We start from the raw sequence: 23,846 nt of genomic DNA, 5'->3' as shown, positions 1-23,846 counted from the left end.
ATATAAATGTAAACTAAAGCAAGTGAAAGAAGGTGAGTGGGCTTTAAGGTGTCACTGTTAAAGTGAGATTTCCATTTTAGATGGGAAGAAAAACACATCCATCCATTTCTCCTGCTTTTCTGGGGCAACACCAAGAAACTGCCAAACCAGCTGAGAGACATAATCTCTGCAGGATGTGCTGAATCTGCCCTGTGTCAGCCTCCTGGCTGGACATGCCCCAAATACCTCAGCTTGGAAGTGTCAAGGAAACGTCCTAGTTGATGCAGAGGAGCATCAACTTCTCTGAGTCTCTTCTGAATGACTGAGCTTCTCACCTACCTCTGAGGGTGAACCTAGACACGCTTTGGAAGAAGCTCATTTCTTTAGTGTCCATGATCTTATCATAGTTTGCGTCCACAGGTTCATTAATAAGTTAGTTAAATGCCATTAGTTAGATACCAGCATTGGCAGTAGGGATCTCTGTCTCAGGGGTAACATGGTAACATACAAATGTTTGTCATAGGGCAGTTAAGTTCCTCCACACTAGAACTGAGTGGCCTGAAGTTAAAAAGATTGATGTCACTATTGTGACATCACCCAGTTGTTAGTAAAGTACTGTTATGAAACCTCGAGAGGTTTTGCCATGGTTGCCATGTTGGTGTTTTCAAACCAGACACAACCTGAGCACACTCTTCCATTTTATCTCTAATAACAAATACATACATTCAATATGACTTGAAACTAATTAGTGAGCCCATAAAGCCAACAGAGAAGTGTTTACAAAGGGAGACATTTTCTCATAGGGTGCTATACAGCAGGATGATTATTTGCAAACAGAGAAGTCACCCATTAAAAAGAAAATAAATGTCATCAGAGACATGTGTTGGCCTCACATTTCAGGCCTAGAAGCTATGGCCATGTTTTATACTGTCTATGAGTTTAAACAACGAAATTCAATTCAGTTCAATTTTGTTTTATTTCTAAAGCACTAAATCACAACAGTCACCTCAAGGTGCTTTACTGTAAGGTAAAGACTCTCCAATAATTACAGAGAAGACCCAAATGTCAAAAACCCCCCTATGAGCAAGCATTTGGCAACAGTGGCAAGGAAAAACTTCCTTTTAACAGGAAGAAATCTCCAGCAGAACCAGGCTCAGGGAGGGACAGTCATCTGCTGTTACCAGTTGGGGGTGAGGGGTGAGAGACAGGGATTAATAATAACAAGTGATTAAATGCAGAGGGGGGTATAAGAAGAAGAAGAAGAAGAAGAAGAAGAAACAGCCTTTATAAACAGAGTGATGAATTCTGAAACTCTTCAAGTAAACCATTCCTCTGCAGACAATCAGTTAGCTGTTTTACAACTACTCCGTTCAAGAATTTTTGATAGAAAAGGAAGGTTGGAGATTGGCCTATAATTAGCTAAGACAGCTGGTTCAAGTGATAAGTAACGGTTTAATTACTGCCACCTTAAAAGCCTGTGTTACATAGCCAACTAATAAAGACAGTTGATCATATTTAAGATTGAAGATGGAAGTACTTCTTTGAGCAGTCTAGTAGGAATGGGATCTAATAAACATGTTGATGGTTTGGAGGAAGTAACTATTGAAGTTAAAGATCAATCGTAAAGAAAGTGTCTAAACAAATATCAGCAGTACTGAAAGCTGAACATGAAGATATATCTTTGAGATGTCTGAGATGGTCATGAATAATTTTTTCTCTAATAGTTAAAAGTTTATTTGTGAAGAAATTCATGAAGTCATTACTAGTTAAAGTTAAAGAAATACTCGGCCTCTGGTAAAAAGTGCACAAATTGTCCAGAAACCTTCAAATATGAAAGCCTCTCAGCCTCTTACAAAGTGAGCTGGGCAGCAGAGCTTCAAAGCATCAAATAATGACATGCAAAAACAACCGTTACAAGAAAAACATCTCAAGAAATAACCCCATCGCTTTCATCCAAAAATAAAAAAACTAATTTCTCCTTCACAGCAGTGATTTCCGTCTGTTCTGCTGCAGCCTTTTTAAAACCACCAGCAATCATGTGTTCTGTTTTTCTGATGAGCTTCACAGTTGCTCTTATCTGCAAACTGTAGTAGGTTTGTTATAAGAATTCAAATTATTTTTGATTCTATCGAAGCTGTAGCTTTAGCTTTTCTGATAGAAATGATGAAAGCAGTGTGCCGTGGTCAACAGGAATCGGATTTTAGATTCTATGGATCAATACCCAGCAGGAAAAATAAAAATAAGATTCATCAAGCTTGCAGGCAGTTGCTCTTCTATAATTCATGTCTCAAAAGAATACATACGCAGACAAACATTTTTAAATGATGTGGTGAATACCAGAGCCAGCTTCAGTCTTCATGCTGTACATCATCTGCTTTGTGGTGCACACACAGTCACCAGAATTGTTTCACTGCTCATACGTTATTTAACGCACATGTTAGCTCACACAGCTGTGTTATATAACTGTGTGGTGCAATACTTTTTCTGCAGAGCCCCATTTCTCTGGCCTGAAGCTCTTGTTTATGAGTGTGTGGCCAATCGGCAGCAAACCTGATTACCTGCCTGTTGTGACGCTGGCAGGGAGCCTGGCCTATCCTTCTGAAATGATTCATCACTGTAACGCTGATTTCTGATCAAAGTGTGGAACAAATTTCTGTAGAACAGCTGAGGCTCTCAGATTCCACTTCCACTTGAATTACAGCTGCAGATGAACACGTATTAATAATTGTCTCTGGTGCAAAGCTTCGGGGCAGATCAACAACAAACAGAACCTCAGCACATGGTAAGAGATTACAGAACAAAAGCCAGATGCAGCTACTGAGATGTCCATAGCCACACTTAACTCGCTCTGTGCAAGGCCCTACTTATTCAGACATTTTGTTACTGTAGCTGAAGATGCTCATAGTTAGCAGGTTTTTCCTGAGGTCACAGATCAGCCAAGTGCAGTTTTCCCATAAATATCTACACAACAGGAAGTCTTTTTGCAACCAGACAATCTGCTGGCCATGAAAAAAAGCAGTTTGTGGGTACTTCTCCATGGGCTTCACTTCTCAGACCATCGTTCATATACAGTCTATGGGGAAAGCTAACAGGAAGAAGAATACAGAATAAAACATCAAGGGACAGAAACCAAAAACCATGAAATCATGCAGAAGTTAGCTCAACCCTTTCACATCCAGCTACCTGTAGGGATCCATAATACGACTGCATTAATTATTCTCTTGCTACACTGCTTCATACTTGGATGGTTGTGTGGATTATCTCCCACTGGATTTAAGATGAATTCTTAAATGTGAAACCTGAAAACTGTGCAGCTCTTCTTAACATACTTTCATATGACCTCCATGCATATGTGGAAGTAATATTTCACTTATTTTGTGTTCTCACACCCCCCTGATATGCTATCTTGGCACTGGCACTATTACTTAAGGTGCCACATACTCGCTCTGAACTTTATCATATCAGGACTTTCGGATACAAACTGCACGACAGTCCGGAAAAGATTTAAGGCACTAATCTTGTGAAAGTATATAAAGAAATATTATATATCAGGGTGCCCAGGTGGCTCAGGGGTGGAGCAGGCGGGCCGCCTTGCGGTCCTGGCTTGTTGCCAATTTGCCCACGTGTTTTCCCTGTATCTTTCCCCCATTTCCTGTCTCTCTTTATACTGCCAATAAAACAGCTGTAGCCCCCCCAAAAAAATTTATATATATATATATATATATATATATATATATATATATATATATATATATATATATATATATATATATATATATATATATATATGTGTGTGTGTAAAGTAGTCTGACAAATTTAAATCAAAGCTCTTTGGTGTCCTCTGACTTTTTGCCAGACACAGAGACTCTGAAGTCCTGGCAGAAGCTTGGATTTTAGTCCAACTATTTATTTGACAGCTAACCTTGAAAGAACAAGCCAAAGATCTTTAATTGAAATGACAAGCAATTATTTATCTTGACTCAGACACATTAAATACTCCATTAATGAGCGTGGCTGCTTAGCGTTGTTAATAAAAGGAGTGGTTCTGTGCGTGTATGAAGCATGGGAATATGATAAAACTGAGATCTCTAACTAACACAAGTTAGGCCATTCTGAGGTTTTCTGTTATAACTTTTGCTGCACTAAGGTTGAATAAATTGTACTTGATTTAAAATTAAATCTCTTTTACGTTAACATATATACAATACACGTGCATGTGACAGGTACACTGTCTTCTTTTATTCATTGCAGCAGTGATGCATTCAGGGAAGCATGCATAAAAGTTTCCACTGCAGAAAGAGAACTGATGAGCTCCAGATTCACTGGACTATGAATAACCTTAAGGCGCTGTGCCAATGCTGGCCTCTGTTTAATCCCCACCAAAGGGTGCCTGTCCTCCAGTTCAACCCCATCATCAGGCCTAATGTGGGACCTTGTTCCAATACATCTGGAGAGATGTCTGCTGCAGCAGCAGCCACTAAGGCTTTAATAGCTCTGCTGAGGAGGGGGGGGAGACAGGTGCAAGGCCACTGGTGACTGCATCCTTCCTGTATATGAGACAGAAGGGGGGGGTGGAAGTCTGTACAAGGAAACCTTGAATCTGGTGAGTAACACAGGACATGTTGAATGTAGGAAATGGTAAATAGGACCTTGTGCCTGGTCTGCAGTCAGTTACTGGTATAGATTTCCAATATGTCAGTGTTTTCCTTTTTTCCCCCTAATCATGGTGTTAATTTGCCAAAGTGGTAAACAAGATGTGGCTCTGATCTGCAGAATGGTCTTGTTTTATTTATGCTGTGTATTTATAACCTTTAGACAAACAGAGAAAACACACATTAATCTTGATTCTCAACGTCTTGATGTGTAAATAATGGTGTAAACTGGAGGGAAGCAGAGTGATGAAACAACCAGTGGACGTGCAGCAATACTCTGCTGTATATGCAGCAGCATCATCGGTTACTTTCACATCATCTATTGCATTATGCATGCTGTTTGTGCAGCATGCATAATGCAACAGATGACATGCCAGTGCTAACCTGCAGTCTCTTAAAAACACACCTTTAAATGCAGTTCCCAAATCTGCTGTGATGAATACTCTGAGACCTGTGGCATTATTAAGAGGGACTCAGACTATCCAGCATGAGTAACCTTACAATGACTAATCATCTATAGGTAATTGAGGCTGCACTGATTCAGAGCACAAAAGATGGATGACAACGCAAAGAAATGAGAAAAAAACTGTTGCTTGTTGAGTCATTCAAAATGAAACTCTATAGGCATTTGCCAGCGTTTGTGCTGGGTGAGTGTTCAGCATGAGGATTTTAAAGTTTGACGAACAGTAAAGGAAAAAGTATTTAAATTGCCAAATGGCAAAAATAGAAAGGTGCTCATAGAAAGGTCGAAAATGATATTTTTCTACCATCAACTTTAACCTCAGGCAGTCAGAATATTTTTGTTTTTATGAAATTGTTCTTCTGAGTCGTGGCACTAACTGAATCATTCACATTTTTCACCAAAACGTCAGTTTGGCTTTGGTCAGGATCAGCTGAACAAAGAGGCACAGAGCAAAATAGAAACAAGTTTAAAAACCTGCACTCAGAGGTGGCAAAAAAAACAGACATTCTGTACTTAAGCAGAAGTACAGATAATTATGTTAAAAAATACTCTGGTAAAAGTTGAAGTACTGATTCAACTTGTTTACTCAAGTAAAAGTGAAAAAGTACAGGTTCTGAAATGTACTGTTTTTGTGCAAAGCTAACTGAACCTTTTGTTATATTAATGTAATAATAAAACAATATTATTACATGAGAATACAAACTTTATTTAATTCTAATGATCAGCAACCCAGTATTTCTATCTTAGCTGATTTCCATCCCCTACGCTGGGAGTATAAAGTTGGTATAAAAGGTTGAATTCAGTGAATGAATCTAAGCTTCATCAGCTTAAGTTCAAACTCATCTCTGCACCAGTCCAACACTGAGATTTACTGTAACTTCACCACAGTACAGCTATTTATTCTGCACTAATCTGCAGTATTTGAATAACACATAGTTAGTGTGCCTTGTTGTTTTGCGGGACGTTTCACAATGTGGGAAAAAAAAAAATCGAATTCACATCATATACAGATCCATTTTTCCATTTCCAGTTTATCAAATGTTACTGAGCAGTCCTTCCCTTTAAATCTAACCTCTGTTCTTCCTCTCCTGGCCTCTTTCTTTCATCTTTCTCCATTTCTGAGTGAACTTCTCTCTCATTCTGGGAGATACAGCAGCTGCACCTTTTGCTCACAGACACACTGTGTGACAAATTGCACACAAACAGTTTGTGTGTATTTTGATAATTGTTAAGCTGATAGAAACATTGCATTTGAAATTACCTTCTGAAGTTCAAACCGAGCATCGAAGTGGAGGAAGAAAGGTAATTTTGAATGTGACATGGTCGTTGGTCTGAGTGTTTCAGAAACTGCTGATCTGCTGGGACTTTCCCACTTAACCATCTGTAGGGTTTATAGAGAAGGTCTGAAACAGATAAAATATCCAGTGAGGAGCAGCTCTCTGTGAAAGAACACCTTGTTGAAGCAAGAGGTCAGAGGAGAATATCCATATTGCTTCCATTAAAAAGGAAGGCAACAGCAACTTTTATTATGGCTTCTTTGCTTAACCCAACAGAAAACACGAGAAAAAAATTCAAAGGTTATAAAAACCATATAAAGAAAATAAGAAAGGAGCATAGAAATATTTGTGGGGACCCAGAATGCATAGATACAAGAAACTAACAAAGGCAGGAAGAAAAAACTGAAATGAAAAGAGGAAATGAAGGATAATTTTTTAAGTAATATTGGAACATTCTGGAAGATGTGCTTACTTCCTTTTTTAGCAAAGATAAATGCTGCTGGAGCCAACAGTAATTTCCAGGAAAGCTCCGCTTTAAAACCCCCTCCGAAGCTGTACAGCATTGCTTTTACACATCAAAATAAGATATGTTTTAATTACTGAGCTTTTGAGGATGGTGTGCAGTATTTAATTATTTAATCTTATTAAATAAATCTTAATCTTTCTAAAATAATCTCATCACTGGTTTCAGCTTGTTAATCTGTTTCAAATCTTTGACGCGATCACAGAATGCTGTTATAAAGTTGTCTTCATCTGGTGTTTATCATGTAAATTCTTATCAAAGTTAATTTGTAACTGGCAATTTGTAAAAGCCACAATATTTCCCCTTCAAATGAAAGAAAAGTGGAATAAAGAAAAATAATAAAGGATGAAGATAACAGGAGGAAACCAGACTGGAGAAATAGAAGGAAAAATAAACAATTGAAAGAAAATGAAGGAAAATTAAAGTAATATTTTAAAGTTTTTGACTTTGTGCTACAGAAACACAGGGAACTCCTGCTTTTATAACCTCGCTCAACAACTGTGAAATGTCCTCTTTACACTTTTGCACAGAATGAACAAAGAAGGAAGCGTGTTAATTCCCGAGCTCTGGAGGTGTCCCACCTACTGTAATACTGTTTTTAAAACGCTAGTGGAGTGAAACTATTTTTCAATGATTTTTGGGGGGAAAAAAAAATCCCAACATCAGCATCCTGCTGCCCTTTATTCCACTAAGATTTAACTCAGGTAATTTTCTTTGTTGTTAATGACTCCTAAAACCTTTTTTGGCTTCTGAAGTGGAGCATGCCAGCTCAAGTTTAAGAAAAGCTGGTTAATACATTGCTGGCTCATACACTGACTGTACACTTGGTAGAAATTCAAAGACCTGGTCTGTGTCATTTCCTGTTTTTGGTAGCTTTGATAGCAGAAGATGAGCACACCATGATGTGCCCATTCTGTATTTATGGAGGCACATTGCCCTGCTGGGCTTACAGCACACTGTTTCGATCACAGTGTGCAAAAATCTGGATTTAGCTTTAAAAATATGGCTGTAGCAACTCTCCTAACACAGACAAATGCTTGTGTGGCTCAGTCTTCCTCACTGCCTCACCATATCTGAGATCTCTGTGAAGATAGAGGAGAAATCCAAAAAGTGAAGGTCGCGTCACAAGGGTTATGACAGAGAATGCAAAAGAGCAGGAAGACGGCTCCTGAATGAATGTTTTGTCTCCGCCCGCAGATGGTTACCGAAGGAGCGTGAAGATGCCCGTCGGCTTAGAAACTAAAGGCTTTAGGCTGAGTGATGCACAGAAAATAGGAAAGTCACAAAGTCATTATAAACAAACAATCAGTTATGACCTTTTTTGGGGGTGCAAACAATATAATTCTGTTTAAACATGCAACAAATGCACATTGTTGCATTTCTGTTTACCTCTAAAACAGCTCAGCTTTATCTTGCTCTTCTGTCAGCGACTTAAAGGATCCTGAAAATTAAACCAACACTGGACTTGACGGGGAAAATGTTTATTTTTATTTACACATTTAAATGCAATATTTATAATGTCCATTCTTTGGAATTTATAATAACAAATTGTCTTTACTTGATTAATAACTAAAGATGTATGAACAATAGCATACAAAGTGCCAGCCTTGAATCCTTTTATTGTCACACTGTTGCCATCTGCTGGACAAGATTAGCGTGGTGATCAAAACTCCCACAGCTGAAACAAAAGCTGAAGACATGCTGGTTCAAAACTTAGGAAAAACAAACAATCCTTCATCATTTCATTCAAAAAAATTCCCCTGAAAACATTTTAAAATACTGATTAGGGCACTGACCTCTAAATTCTAATGAAGGAATTCAATAAATACAAATACTAAATTAATAATATTTATCAATTATCATATCCCAAAATGCAAAATATGAGCCTTAATTCTGTTTTGGAGGTAATTTAGGAAATTATTAATGACATTATAAGGATTACAGATTTATGAATCAAAGTACTACAATGTGTTCCTCTCAAATTCATAATACACAAGAATGAAAGTAAATTCGATTACCTCTAAAGCAAGTGGCACAGGTGGGCAATCTCTTCTCTAATGATCATCCTAATAAGGATAATGATAATAGCAATGATTAATAATCATAAATAATGATGAATAAGTCACAAAACAGTTACTTTAGATGCAGGCTGGATTAGGAGAAAACAGTGCTGAATGAGTGAGCCTGGACAGCACCTGTTTGGAAACACCATCAGGAGACAAATATACAAAATAGAATAGATTTTGTGGTCCAGCTTTGTTGACTCACACAAGCTGTCCAGTGAGTGGAGCATTGCATGTGCATCTTACATGAATTAAGCCATCCACTTAATGAGCCTGAACTCAATAGCCATTTCTTGCTCGAAGAAGATAAAAATCCAAAATCTTTCAGCATCAATAAAGTTTGTGTGACTGTTCACAATAGAAGTTCATGCCGAGGGTCCCCAATGGGCTGAGATATACATCATCACATGGCAGGAAAAAGACGCCAAAAACAGACCAAACTTCAGCCAGAAGAACATTTGAGATGATCCATCCGCAACAACAGATTAGTCATTAATATGTTGCTTAGTGGTTTGGATTACTCACCATGAAAAAGCTCTGAGCTTAATGTCCACACTGAAATTGTACTCAGCTGAAGAGAGACTCTTTTCTGAAGCATTCAAATATTTGGTGACCAGAACACCAAGAGCCATGAGGTTTTAAAAGTTTCATTTAAAGATGCAACTAGTGCTAATAAAAAGGTGTAGAGATTGAGAATGGCAGATTATATATATATATATATATATATATATATATATATATATATATATATATATATATATATATATATATATATATATATATATATTTTTTTTTTTTTTTTTTTTTTTTTTTTTTGGGGGGGGGGGGGGGGGGGTGTCAGCGGATTGCCCACTCTGCCACACTTACTAACTCCATGCAGCCACTTGAGGGTCCTGGTGGGGCTGGAGACCATCCCAGCTGTCACACCACAACAGGTAGGACACAGGACCTGGAGAGGTCAGCAGTCTGTCACAGGGCTAACCAGAGACAATCATTCAGGATCGCATTCACCGCTATGGCAAATTTAGAATGGCCCATTTACCCAACAAGCATGTGTTTGGACTGTGGGTAGAAGCTGGGGTACCCTGAGGAACAAAGGTGCCACACAGAGGGGCTCTGCTGGCCAGTGGGTTCAAATCCAGGACCTTCTTGTTGTGGAGTGATGGTGTTAACCACTGCACCAATTCTTAACTCATAACATAAAATGCCAAGAATGTAACAATGATTAATCACAAAATTTAAAAAATAATCCCCAAATTATAAACGCAGGTGAAAACAGTGGCATTTAGTGTAAATCAGGGCCTCTGCTGTAGGCTTTAGCAACAGTTCACCCTTTCAGACCAACCCTTGCAACTGTAACTGTGTTTCTACCCCAAATGAAATCTCATGTGTCGATTTAAACTTCCCTGTTGGGTAAATCCTTGATCACAAATAGCGCAACCAAATGGTTTCTCTCCTGTATGAACTGTGATGTGCGACTCAAGATGTGTTTTTCGGTTAAATTTTTTGCCGCAAACATCACAGCCATACGGTTTCTCTCCCGTGTGAACTATCATGTGTGTCCTAAGATGTGATTTGCGGTTAAATCTTTTACCACACACATCACATCCGAACGGTTTTTCCGCTGTGTGGACCGTCATGTGGGTTGTTAGATGAGTCTTCCGCTTAAATCTTTTGCCGCAGTCATCACACCCGAATGGCTTTTCTCCTGTGTGGGCTATCATGTGTATCTTAAGATTATTCTGATGCCGTGCTCTTTTGCCACAAATATCGCACACAAATGGTTTCTCTCCTGAATGGATTGTCACATGTGTCTTCAGATTTTGGTGATGTGTGAACCTTTTTCCACAAACATCACAGCCAAATAACTTTTCTCCTGTGTGGACCCTCATGTGTGATTTAAGATTGTACAGATACTTAACTCTTTTACCACAAAAGCCACAGCCAAATGGTTTCTCTCCTGTGTAAATTTTGATATGCGAGTCTATACTTTGCTTTCGTTTAAAACATTTCATATTATCCAAACAGCTGGAAGAACCATTTTCTGAATTACGTCTGATGTGTCTCTTAAGAGACTGCTTGTAGACAAACTGTTTACCACATGCAGAGCAGCTAAAGTTTTTTTGGGGAGTGTTGTGTCCTGCATCACCAGGTACACCTGACTCAGGCTTTCTGGTTTCCTTCCACCCATTTTCACTGTCTTCAGTTTCAGGTCCAGACTCTGACAAAGGGCCCTGCCAATCATCATCACTAACTTCAGTCTCAGAAGAGTCGGAAGCCCCTTTATCAATATTTGTTTGTAAATGAGTACTAGGATCTGGTTTCCTGGCTAGTTCTAGACCCCCACCATCCTCTCCATAAGTTTCTATCTTAATCCATTTAGTTAAGCTGCTGGTTGGACGCTCTCCTGCAGTGCAGTCTTTAGTTTGGCTTTTATGAAGCTGTGAAAAATTAGGTTTCTCGTCATCATCTTCACTCTTCACCAGAATATTGAATGGGAACCTAGTGTTTTCAGTCTCCTCAAACCCATTAAGATGGTCTTCCTCGTGACTGGCCCAGAGTTCCTCCTGCTCTGTCTTTATGTGGAGGAGCTCCGAGTCATGCTGGTCCCAGGGAGCCTCTTCTTTAATCACAACAAGCTGCTGAACATCTGCAGGTAACAATGAAACACACGTGCACATGAACAACTGTGATTTTGTGTATATTTACACTGATTCTCAGTAGTTTTAATTTGATTTAAAATGCTATAAAACTACATTGCTTAGAATATGTGTTAACTAACACAACATATTCCATTTTAATCAGTCTCCCCACACAGCCAGGTCCTCTACACACACTGTACAGGTCCAATAACCAGCCCCTATATTAAGCTCATGCTGGGTATTAACGTCAAGTCAACAGTTTATGGATGCAGCTTGTACCCATACTGTTCCAACTGTTCCAGGACAGCCCATGGTGTTCAGAGTTCAAACCAGACATGGTTAAATTATGCTGCTCACTGAAGTATGAGTTTAGGAATGGAGTTCCACTTATATCAAGATTTGGTATTCAATAGTCATGCAAGGTTCTAGCCAGAAAAAAAATTTTCAGTCCAGGGCCTGTAGCTGGAGGGGTATGTTAGCATTAGCAAGCTAATGCTAAATAGTTTACTAATGCTAATTAGCATGCTAATGTTAAACACTAAATGCTTACTAATGCTAATTGAGTGATGGTGAACAATTAGATTGATAATTCCTTTTTAAAAAGCAGAAGAGTTACACTTACATATCAACATGTCCCAGAGGGCTGTTTCCTTCCACTAATGGGTTTGTAGATATCATGTAAGCGTACACAACAAAAACATAATCTGTTCAGCTGCTAACAGGACTTCTTACGTTGGAATATCCTTCATCACCTTGTCAGCATCAACTATGTTTTTAATGCAAGCCACTAACTATGACAACAGGAAGTGACATAATTTTACTGGGAACTATAGCTTTGTCTCTAAGGCCTCTCACAGCTCCTGGGATTTTATATTAAAGGAAGCCAGAAATTATCCTTTGAGCTCCTTTTTCCTCTTCTTCCACCTTGCCATTTAGCTTTCTGTACTTCCGCGAAATCAAGTGTGAACAGGACCATCGCGAGATTGTGCGTGCACATTGTGAAGAAACTGGCCATACCCAGTGGTAGATTGCCAATTGTGGTGAAATAATACTATAGGGAAGCGATCTATCAAGAGAAGAGAAAAAAAAAAAAAAAAAAAAAAATCAGAGTCTGGTATTGCTGATGGGGTGGAGTGCGTGGGGTGCATCGCGCTTGCTAATTGCAGTGATAGCGAAGAGCTCTGATAGCAAACCGGTTGTCTGAGGTTGTCTTGCGCTGAGTGATGTTAGATGTTAGATTAAATTCAACTCATTGTCATTGTGTACACAAGGCACACAACGAAATGATGGTTCCAGATCACTCATCCAGAGACGAGCATCTGCGGTCATGCAGCCAGAGACTGGTGCTACCGTCAACCACTGGCTAGAACCCTTTCACAGGAAAAGAAGACGCCTGCTAAGAATATATAAATATATACAGTATATTCTTAGCAGGCATCTTCTAACCGGTACTTAGGTGGCTACAGGGGTGGCTACAGCTACAGGGGTGGCTGTAGCTCAGTAGGTAGAGCAGGTCACCTACTGATCGGAAGGTCAGCGGTTCGAATCCTGGCTACTCCAGGCTACATGCCAATGTATCCTTGGGCAAGATACTTAACCCCAAGTTGCTCTCTGACCGTTCTGTCGGAGTATGAATGCGTGTGAATGCTAGTTAATTAAAAAAGCACTTAGCCTAATTAATTAATGATGGAAGTGCTTGTATGAATGGGAGTGCATGGGTGAATGCAAACAGGTTGTATAAGCGCTTTGAGTGCTCTGATTGAGTAGAAAAGCGCTATATAAGAACTAGTCCATTTACCATTTTACTTACATTTCTGTGTGTAAGGAACATTTAGGCCCTGCAGCCTACTTAACCATCTGAATTATGCTTTTTTGATTTGATCTTTACTTGATTTCAGACCATTTAACACTGACTGAGCTGCAGCTGAATGCAAAAAAAGACACCACTGCATCTCTGATGGTATGGTGCATTAGTGCCACATGTACAAAGGCACCATCAGCCTCAGTTTAAACACATCTGCATTCATTTAGCAGAATACATAATTGTCAATAATGTCAGAATTTTCTGTGCCTTAGTGAAGAAACTGATGCATGAATGAGTCTAATAACTCAGTCTTCAGCTTTCCTTCCAGGTGTTAGACTGAATTTATTTCACTCTTTTCCACACTTACTGACCACTCCAAGTATATAGCTTTCACATATTAATAACAATGCTTTTAAACTGTTAATGTTAATAACTTATTAATGTGCTAAACAATATAAACTGTACAGTGCTCTTCCTATTGCACTCACACACTGTTGCTGTAGCAGCAGAACTGTGCTGCATTTAGTCTGTATTATGCATTTAACCTCTTTTTCTAATATTATAGTTTGCTCTTCATTTGAAAAATGCCCCACTCTGCTGCGGACATGCATGGACTTTGGCTGGGCCTTTGCAACAGCCATTCCTCTGCAGATTTTCTTCTGTGCTTGGGATCATTGTTCTGCTGCATGACCCACTTTCAGCCAGGCTGTAATGTGTCAGACAGCCACATATTTGAGTTATGGCCTCCTATGGAAGCAATAACCGTGAATTTAGTTTTTCACACACTCCTTCTGATTGTAGGTGTTAAATAGATTGGGTAAGAGTTTCATAAATTCATTCTTCCTTACCATTTATAGCACACAGTGTGTACACACCAACAACAGTGCTTTTTAATATGATGCACACTGTGTATTATGTGTGTTTAACCCCTTCTTCTATTTTCTCATATTACAGTTTGCTCTTTGTGAAATGTGCTGCTCTGCTGGAGACATGCCTGTGTTTGTGACCTGTCATGTGCTACAAACAAAGCCTCTGTTATATGACTGTGCTCACAGCTAGATTGGGAACCATGGCTAGGTTTAACAAGTTGATAACCACCTTTGTTTGTAGAAGTATCTCTGGCAGCTCTAGCTTGAAGTAATCATTTTCTGTGTGGCTTTATCAGTCTCTCTCACTGTTGTGGAGGAATTCTGGCCCACTCTTCTTTACGCTGTTGCTTCAGCTCATTGAGGTTTGCAGGAATTTATTTATGCACAGCTCTCTTAAGGTCCCGCCACAGCAATTCAATGAGAAGTCTGAACTTCGATATTGCAACACTCTCTTTCTCCCCCTTTTTCAGCCATTCTGTTGCAGATTTTCTGCTGTGCTTGGGATCATTGTTCTGTTGTATAACCCAGTTTAGGCCGAGCTTTAGCTGTTAGACAGATGGCTTCATGTTTGACTCTTGGCTCATACTTTTAAATCCTATGGAGGTAGTTTTTCCACACAGCACTTCAACGAACTTTGGCGAAGGATTTCTTTATGTTAAGAAAACCTAACATCATTTTCTTTATGTTGAGAAATCCTAACATCATGGTCAGAGCATGCAATCCATGTCAAAGGAACATGTGACAGGTGTACAGAACGAATATTAACAAATAGGTCAACCTGGTTCTGCAAATAAGACGAGAAAGCAGAGATGGCAGAGAGTTGTTAAATCTGTGACTTCATGAGTGAATATATGTATTTTAATGCACAGTGCACTCTGAGTGCTGATGTTTGTTTCTAATGCAGCCGCTGCACATTACAGGTTTGCAACTTTAAGCCTGCTGTACATGTAAACACATCATACCTAGAGCATTCAGGTCTGACACTGTTTCCAAGCCTAATTTAAAAGCTGTGGAAGTTACTTTTACTTAATATTTCACTTAATTTAATGTTCTTGGTGATAGATAGCTGACACTACAACCTCTTTCACTTCTAAGGTTTTATCTAAGGCCATAATTTACAAAAAAAAAAAAAAAATCACCTGGTCTTCAATAGGTATTAAAATACATGCCACTGTGTCGCCATTTATTCAATAAAAACTATGAAAAACTAAATACATCCTTCCTGCTTAGTAAGATGCAGCCAGGAGTCAAATGTGAGCCATCTGTCCGGCAGCTACAGCTTGGCCCAAACTGGGTCATGCAGCAGGACAATGATCCCGAGCACAGCAGCAGATCTACAGCAGAATGGCTGAAAAAGGGCAGCATGAAGGAGCTGCAACGGCCCCAAAGTCCAGACCTCCACCCCTCTGAAATGCTGCGGTGGGATCTTAAAAGAGCTGAGCACAGCTGAATGCCTGCAAACCTCAGTGAGCTGAAGCAAAGCTACCCAAATTCCTCCAAAGTCAAACAGAAAACAGTCTCTTCGGGTTACTGCTGCTAAAGGTGATCCGACATGCTGCTGAATCACTGGGTGCACTTCTTCATTCTGGCTTAGTTTTTGATAAATAATGACACGGTGTAAAATGTGCTGTTGTTCTCTTTACGTCATTTTAAGACCTGCTATGGACTTCATTGTGTCTTTATGTAAAATCTTAGAGACATTTTTTTTTTAACCATTTGGGAGTCAGAGGAGATGAGGAGGTCAGTGTTCACCTGAAGCAAATTTATCCAGCCCTCCTCGAGCTAGCAGCTAGTTAGCAGTTTCTCCACATTAAATCTGTAATTATTCTTACCATCAGTTCGGTTTATATCGGAATCCTGCAGCTGATGTACTCCGACGGGTTTAATCTCTGGTTTTTCTTCCAAAGACAAGCTGTCAGCGCTGTACTGCTGCAGATAATCGTCTCTGTCCATGCTGTCAGCGGCTGTTCTCGTCTTTAAAATAAACCGTAGGCTCCTTTCACATGAACCGGGCCTGCGCAGAACCGAGCTCCGAACAAACACACCGCGTTTGCATTTCTGTCTGCACTACATGAATGTGTTATCCATGCAGAGTCCAGCAGGGCGTCCACTCTCCTTCAGTCATTTTGTGAAAGATTTGTTGACGTGTCTCCTGTATTTTTGAGCAGGCATCGGCACGGACACCTTTATCCTTTGGTCACCGCAGCAACCACGAGATAAAAAAAAAAAAATCACGGTTGTGAGGAAATCTACATTCATCTAAAATCATTATTTATCTGATTACGTATTTGACAGAAATACTTTGTAACGAACCTCGTTACGTTTTATATCCACAAATTTTAAATTTCTAACACGAAGCCTTATTTTATGTTTTCTTTAAGGAAACCCTTACGAAAATTCACTATGGTTTCCTATGGTTTTATGCAGTAAAAACATAGGAAACCATAGTGAATTTTCGTAAGAGAAGAAATGTAACCATGTGCCAAAATTATTTCCTCAGAAAAAAAAAATCTATTAAGACTTTGCAATGTGCTCCTATTTTAGTTTATTTTTGGTTTGCGTTGACCTTTTTTATTTGATTTGATTTATTTTTAATATTTTATGTTTTTTTTTATTTTTGCAGCTTTACTTTATATTTTCTTTTCTTTTATCCAATTGTACCATTACATAATTAGGTGTACGTATTTTGTTTGTTTGCACTTTTTAATTTCTCTATGCTTAGTTCCATATAAAGAATAAAGTTGATAAAGTTAATGCATTAAAGCTGACAAAATCAAAACTGTGGGAAAACATTGGCTCTTGGATAATACTACTTCTAGCTTTGACCTTCCCTTATAAAATGTACTTTATGGTTTGTTAAGCTTAAATATTCTGAAATTAACTTCATGAAAGTTCTTGGAAAGTTTAATTTATTATTATTAAACCCTTTATTTAAACAGGTGAACTGTGGTAATTTGGATGGAAAAGCATGCAAACAAACAGTATCACCATACGTTGGATGTGGATTCAATGATCTTACAACTAAAACAGAAACCTGATTTGTTTCTACACATGCAGAGAGTTGGTGTGCCAGAGGAGGATGGAAGGAATAGGGTGAGATAGAGGCAGATGATCAGCAGGTGACCGCAAAAGGGAGCAGCCAAAAGAAGAGTTAAAGAGAAGGAACTCATTTATTTTTATTTTCAGAATGTCCAGATTTGAGAAGAATTTTTGGATTACATTAAAGTTCAGAAAATTCAATTCCAAATACATGCTGACTCAATAGCAAGACCCAAAAAAGACCAAAGCAAGTTTTACTTTTTACACAAGCAAAGATGGTATCCAGGTAGGTATCTCAGGTATGCATTTTGCAGGTCCAGTAGGGGGTGAACAGAGGAGTGGAGGACTGCCAGAGAAAAGAGAACATGTTAGCAGAGTTTCCAGTGAATCCAGTGAATGAATTGTATTCTGACTGAATCCTGCAGATGAAGAAGGCAGATGAGGGGAATGAGCAGGCGAGTATTCCAGTGTGAATATCGATGAGGAATTGCCAGTTCTTGGCTCGCAGGTTAGTCTGACAGGAGGAAAAGAGACAACAAGGGATTTCTTCTGCTTGCATGTAAGCAGTGTTCAGCCAAGGCACACACTGAAAGGAACTAGGAATGGAGACAAGAGAACAAGGTCAGGAAACTAGGAAGCACTTGCCAAACAAGCCACAAGGTACGAGAGCCTGATTACCACCACAAGGGTGACAACAATCTGGCAAAGAGTGAAGGTTTCAACTGGGATTTTATTCCAGAGGGCTGATGAGAAAATGGGAAGCAGATGTGCATGCTGGACCAGAAAATAGGGCAGTCCCACCCATGTTTGGAACAGCAAGCGAAAGCCCTGCATATACTCCACCTGAGAGCAAGAGAGAAGGGGGAAAGGAGCAGGGTCTATTGGAACCAGGGCCCAAATTTCTTTTTCCCTGGCTCAAATATTTTTTGGCTGGATATGAAAACATTGGATATTGCCAGAGACCATAAAATACTGGGATGTGGTACTTAAAGAATACTGTGTTTAAATCTAACGGAGAATTCAGTAGCAGCAAAGACTGGTAATTTGTGGTATCTTTGTGGGTATTGTTTGTTCTGTTGGTGCTTTTCAATCACTTCTAATGGAATTATCTACAACACTGGTCAACCATTTTTAACAGCTACCTGCTTCAGAAATAAAATGTGCTATTTCTTATGGATTTTGATTTGCTGACTCCAAATGTGACAAGTAAAACAGCTGATGGGTTGCCATTTCCAACTTATTTCATTTTTTACAATTTATACTGATGGACATTGTTTAGATGAGTTTTAAGCATAAACTGTAAGCATTTGTGTTCTCAGCTGTGCATATCAATTGTACGTGCAACCAACTTTTAAAAGGAGACATTTGACTCAACTCATAGTGAAAAACAAGGTGAGAGAATATTTATGCTGTCAATTATGTGCAATTGTGCAGAGCCTGCACTCATACACGCTACACTATATTACCAAAAGTATTCACTCACCCATCCAAATAATTGAATTCAGATGTTCCAGTCACTTCCATGGCCACAGGTGTATAAACCAAGCACCTAGGCATGCAGACTGCTTCTACAAACATTAGTGAAAGAATGAAACTCAGTGAATTCCAGCATGATAGGATGCCACCTGTGCAACAAGTCCAGTTATAAGAACCATTAGATTTAGATCTAAAATACTACTGCAAGAGGCAATTCCATATAATTATTAAACCTATATCCTGGGCCACCTTCAAAGGCTACACAACAAAATATAAACAACCTATTTTAAACTGTGAACCAGCAGGCCAAAATAGAACCATATACGCACAGTATACTCAGAGAACTGTAGCAAGTTGTAAAAGTGCAAAAATATCTGTGTTAAATTGCAAAGTGTACAAAGCAGGAGAGAGGTTTTCTCTAAGTGCAGAAGTGGATTAATTACCCTGCAGAAACACAGGTGGGAGCACAGAATATCCTCAACACATTTCCATTTGCTTGGAAATTTTTAAGTAAGATCATTAGATTCACATGCTGATAAATGAGCTCATTTTAGTTACAAAGGGGACTTCTCAAAGTCTGAACATGACTGGCCCAGCTGCTGCAGTAGTACTGCTTACTGAATAATTTCAGTTTGTTTTGCAATAATTTATCATTAATGTGGGAATTTAACCTTTTTATTACCAAAATGAATTAGTTAATTTCACTTTTAGTTGTAAAACTTTATGAGTCAAGTTCAGCTCAGGGGGGTATGGTGACCTTTATGGGTGGGTTTTGTGGCACCTTTCTTCATTATGTAACAATTTAAAAATCAGGAAAAGATCAAAGAAGACTTCTTATGAAAAGCATAGCAGGTCTAGTCCACCTCAATTTACAGAAAAACTGAACTGCATTTATAAAGAGCCCAGCCTTCCAGACAGATGTTGGGTCTAAGTGAAACATCATTTTCACCCAGAATATTACAGCACAGTAATATTAGACAGTGCGGGTAGGACACCAGTACAGAAAATACAGATGATGTCTGCATTCGATTCATTTGGGGGATATTTTGATCTTTTTTAGACAACATGTAACTTCACTGCTGCAAGTTCAAATCCAAGACCAAAAAGTCAAAGTTCAGGGGTCAAAGTATTTTAGTCATTTTTGGTTTCAATTAAGAACTTTTGGATTTTTTTTTTAGAACTGATCTTTTAGCATATCATGAAAACTAGAGGCAACCAACAATTTTAAGCACGATTTTCGGTTTCACTGAGCCAAAATTAGTGAAGTTTAATGACATTTATTTTGGAAGCATTTTGACTGTAGTCCAGTGCATTCAGTATGTCTTGTGTGATGCTGACAATCTAAGGAACGTGAGCTCCAGTTTTTGTGAGTGAAATTCAAGGATTTTATTAGTTGGTTGCTTGGCACTAATTAGCTATTATGATTTATGAATGCCGCTTCATAACCTAGCTAGCGAGTGTTAAGTGACAATGTAGCACTCTACCCAGTCATCCAGATTTGGTCATTTCAAAAACAGTGATGGCATAGTTACCTTGAAAAAAGTAATCCGATTGCTGATTACTCCTTTAAAAAACAATTTAGTTACTTTACTGATTAACTAATTTCAGAAGTAACTAAGTTAGATTACAAGTTACTTTATTACTTACATTCAACAGCTGCTGGTGTTGTGCCAAAAAGTGATTGTCTGTATTTAAATGGCTGTAAATGACTTGTTGACAAATTTATATCAAATTTTGATCGAGAAACAGCATTTCTATCAGTTTTTGGCAAAGTGACTTTTATATATTCCTTTTTTATCAAGGTAAAAACTGTCATTGACATTAAAAATGTCTTTTTAAACAGAAATCTGGCTCAGAAGGCTGCAGAAATTGCAACAAATATAACATCATAACATCAAACACAATATAAAGATATTTTAAGTGGCCAAAAAGCACTGGATTGATTATAATGTAGGTACAATAACACAGACTCCTAATGATTCTTGTAAAACAGGTTATTTCTTCATTTTATATAAGCCCTTCATAAATCATGCTTACTGCACTCTATTTACCAATATAAGCAAAGATATTACACACAAAAGCACATAGAAACATTGGAATCACTTTATGGCAGACAATCACTTTTGGACACAACACCTGCACCTCCAAATGTGCACAACTAACCTGGATATTGTCATCTTTAGCTGACACAAACTCAAAATAGTCCCTGTATTTCCAGCTAGAAAACACACCTCTCTCCTCCTTCCGTTGTTTACGTTTGTGTCGCTGTGTGCTATTATTGTCCTGATGCTGAAAACAGGACTTAATTGTCGCGTCGACCAGATGTCACCCAGACACAAGAAAGCAAACATATCTTTTTACTAAGGAAAAAGACAAAAATAGTAACACACAGTGACGTGGATAAATTACTTTAATCTGATTACTGGACTGCAAATAGTAACACGTTAGATTACTCCATCCATCCATCCATCCATCCATTCACTTCCACTTATCCTGTTCAGGTTTGCGGGGGGGCTGGAACCTATCCCAGCTGACATAGGGCAAGAGGCAGGGTACACCCTGTAGAGGTCGCCAGCCTGTCGCAGGGCCAACACAGAGACAGACAACCATTCACACTCACATTCACACCTATGGGCAATTTAGCGTTAGATTACTCATTACCAAAAAAAGTAGTCAGATTAGAGTTACTTAGGTTACTGATATCACTGGTGGCCAAAATGCTAATTTTGGGCATCAAAAACAATGAGTGATGTCACAGTGATTGCACCCATTTTAATATGCTGTCCATGCACCAGATGTATTTTAGAAACTGAATCATCCTTCATGATGGCATGCTGAGATTTAGTGATGAAGATGAAGGAAAAAGCAGACAAGGTACAGTCCAGAAAAACTTTCTATTTGTGAATTTATCAAAGAAAGTTCTTGTTGATCATATAGACTATAGAAGAAGTTATATTTCAAGTTATATTTCAAAACCAATTCATTGGACTTCAGTGTAACTCTAACCCCTGCCACTTTTTGATGACTCTTTTCAAATAAAACACATCAAGTGCTCCACAACAATAGCTGCCTCACTAAAAAACTTTATTGTTAGATTAAGACAAGTGTCATTGCATACCAACATTTAAATATAACAATATTGGGAGAACATCTGGGAGAAAGAGGCATTACACAACACCAATGCCAATCTGCTAGTAGACCTAAGAGCACACCACAGCAACCAGAACAAGAGCCAGTCACCATCACCAAGGCAGATTTCCAACAATAAGACTTAAATATAAGTCTTATTTGTTGGAAATCTGTATGAAGTATGAAGAGCTGGACAGCACCAGAACCTGAAGTGATCCACACCTACTGCTGAAGAAGGTAACGATACTCCACAGTACAGCAGGTACTCAACTGGACTGGCTAACACAGGGCAAAAAATCCTGATCATGACAGATCCCCATTAGGATACAACATCATCAAACTACCAGCCACTTATCACCCTCTCCATAACATAAATGTCTCAAGTAGACAGTCAGGACAGCTACAAGTATTTGGGTATCCCACAGACCAGTCAGCCAGAGTCAACTGCCTTGTGAAGGTAAGTCAGGTGCTAAAAAGACAGATCAATGGTAGGAATAAGAGCCAAGCTGTCAGTACATACATCCTACTGGTCATTATATACCCAGCTGGAATAATAAGCTGGCCACAGGAGGAGATAGATGCCACTGATGGGGGTCTCCACCCAAAGTCCAGCATCCTGAAGCTCCGTGAGCAATAGAAAGAAGGAGGGTAAGGATTAGTGAGTGTTTGAACTACAATCCAAGACGGAGCATGAGAAAATAGAGAAATACCAGGGGATGAAGGAAAAAAGATGTGGAAGGTAAAATCCAAAGTGGGGGAAATAGGAGCAGTTGTACCCCAAAACTGGAAGAATGACTCCAGCAGATTCCAACATCAGAGGTTTCTGTATAGGAGGGTGCAGTCGGAACAGCTAAGATGCTGCACATAGAGGACCGAAGTGTGTGTGTGTGTGTAATGTATTAGAAGTCACGCATTAGTTTCCTCTGCTAATCACAATGATAAAAATAGCTTTTTTGAGTCAGTCATCATTTTTATCTTCTTGTTATCGTTATTGCATTGAAGAATGCAGATAATTATGCATGCAACTACAGCATTATAAGGACTTGCTAAACTGATGAATCATATAATTCAAAGACTATGATTTCTGACAGTCTCTGGTTTATATTATGCATTCTGGGCACTCTTTTTACAGTCAGACAGGGAAGAAATGCAGGCTCCAGCTGCCTTACATTACAATATTCTTTGGCATCCTCCATCCTTAATGTTTAAAAATCTTCATAGACAAACTTTGTCTGCTGCAAAGACGCACAAAGACTTCTGTGAAATTATCTTCAAGATTGCAAAAGTAGTAACATGAGAATACATTTTAAATGTAAAAAATTAAGAAATTATATTTAAGAATGTACATAAAGTACACATAGGTGAAAGCCCACAGGTATCAAGGCTCTCAGTCAAGCAGGTAGTCCTGCATCTCTGGCTGAGAGTGCTCATCTGTCTTACCGTAATTCTATAGATAGTGGAACACCTTGTTCATGATGAAGAATAGTTTTGACATCCTCTTCTCTGGGATCATGTCAAGGACCAGAAATGTGTATTTTATTGACATGCATGAATAAATCCAAAGAATACTTTGGATTATATTGCTGCATGTTCTAAATACTATAGTACCTACAGTTTGGGACACACGAAGGCCTCAACAAATCAACACAAATGAAACAAGCTGCCTACTTACCATTCTACCTATTCAACACAATAACTTAAAAAAATGTGCAAATCAGATTAAAATGTGCAGGGATGGATTTGGCCCCAGTCTTTGAGTTTGACACAGACAATGATGGTAGTCTGGCTTCGTGAATAAGTGAGTGTTTACAGATCACAGCATAAAAAATAGCACTGGCACCACAGAATCATCAAAGATCTGCAGCAAAGCATCATAAATACTCACCATGAAAACAGCATGAAATTTCTGGGTTTTTTTTTTTATTAAAAT

The 23,846-nt window shown here is 38.7% G+C and overlaps 1 protein-coding gene across 1 annotated transcript; it reads right to left on the bottom strand.

The window, feature by feature from the left end:
- Positions 1–9,787: 9,787 nt before the first annotated feature.
- LOC115797963 (zinc finger protein OZF-like) lies at positions 9,788–16,430 on the bottom strand. The gene is made up of 2 exons (XM_030754574.1): positions 16,105–16,430; positions 9,788–11,607 (listed from the first exon to the last, which is right to left on the bottom strand). The coding sequence occupies exons 1-2, from the start codon at positions 16,223–16,225 to the stop codon at positions 10,325–10,327; spliced, it is 1,404 nt and encodes a 467-aa protein (XP_030610434.1). The 5' UTR covers positions 16,226–16,430; the 3' UTR covers positions 9,788–10,324.
- Positions 16,431–23,846: the final 7,416 nt, after the last annotated feature.

Source organism: Archocentrus centrarchus, chromosome 19, assembly GCF_007364275.1.
Source record: "Archocentrus centrarchus isolate MPI-CPG fArcCen1 chromosome 19, fArcCen1, whole genome shotgun sequence".
In the NCBI taxonomy this organism is placed as follows: domain Eukaryota; kingdom Metazoa; phylum Chordata; class Actinopteri; order Cichliformes; family Cichlidae; genus Archocentrus; species Archocentrus centrarchus.
Note: the sequence above shows the minus strand (reverse complement) of the source record. Positions and strands in the feature narration are given on the sequence as shown.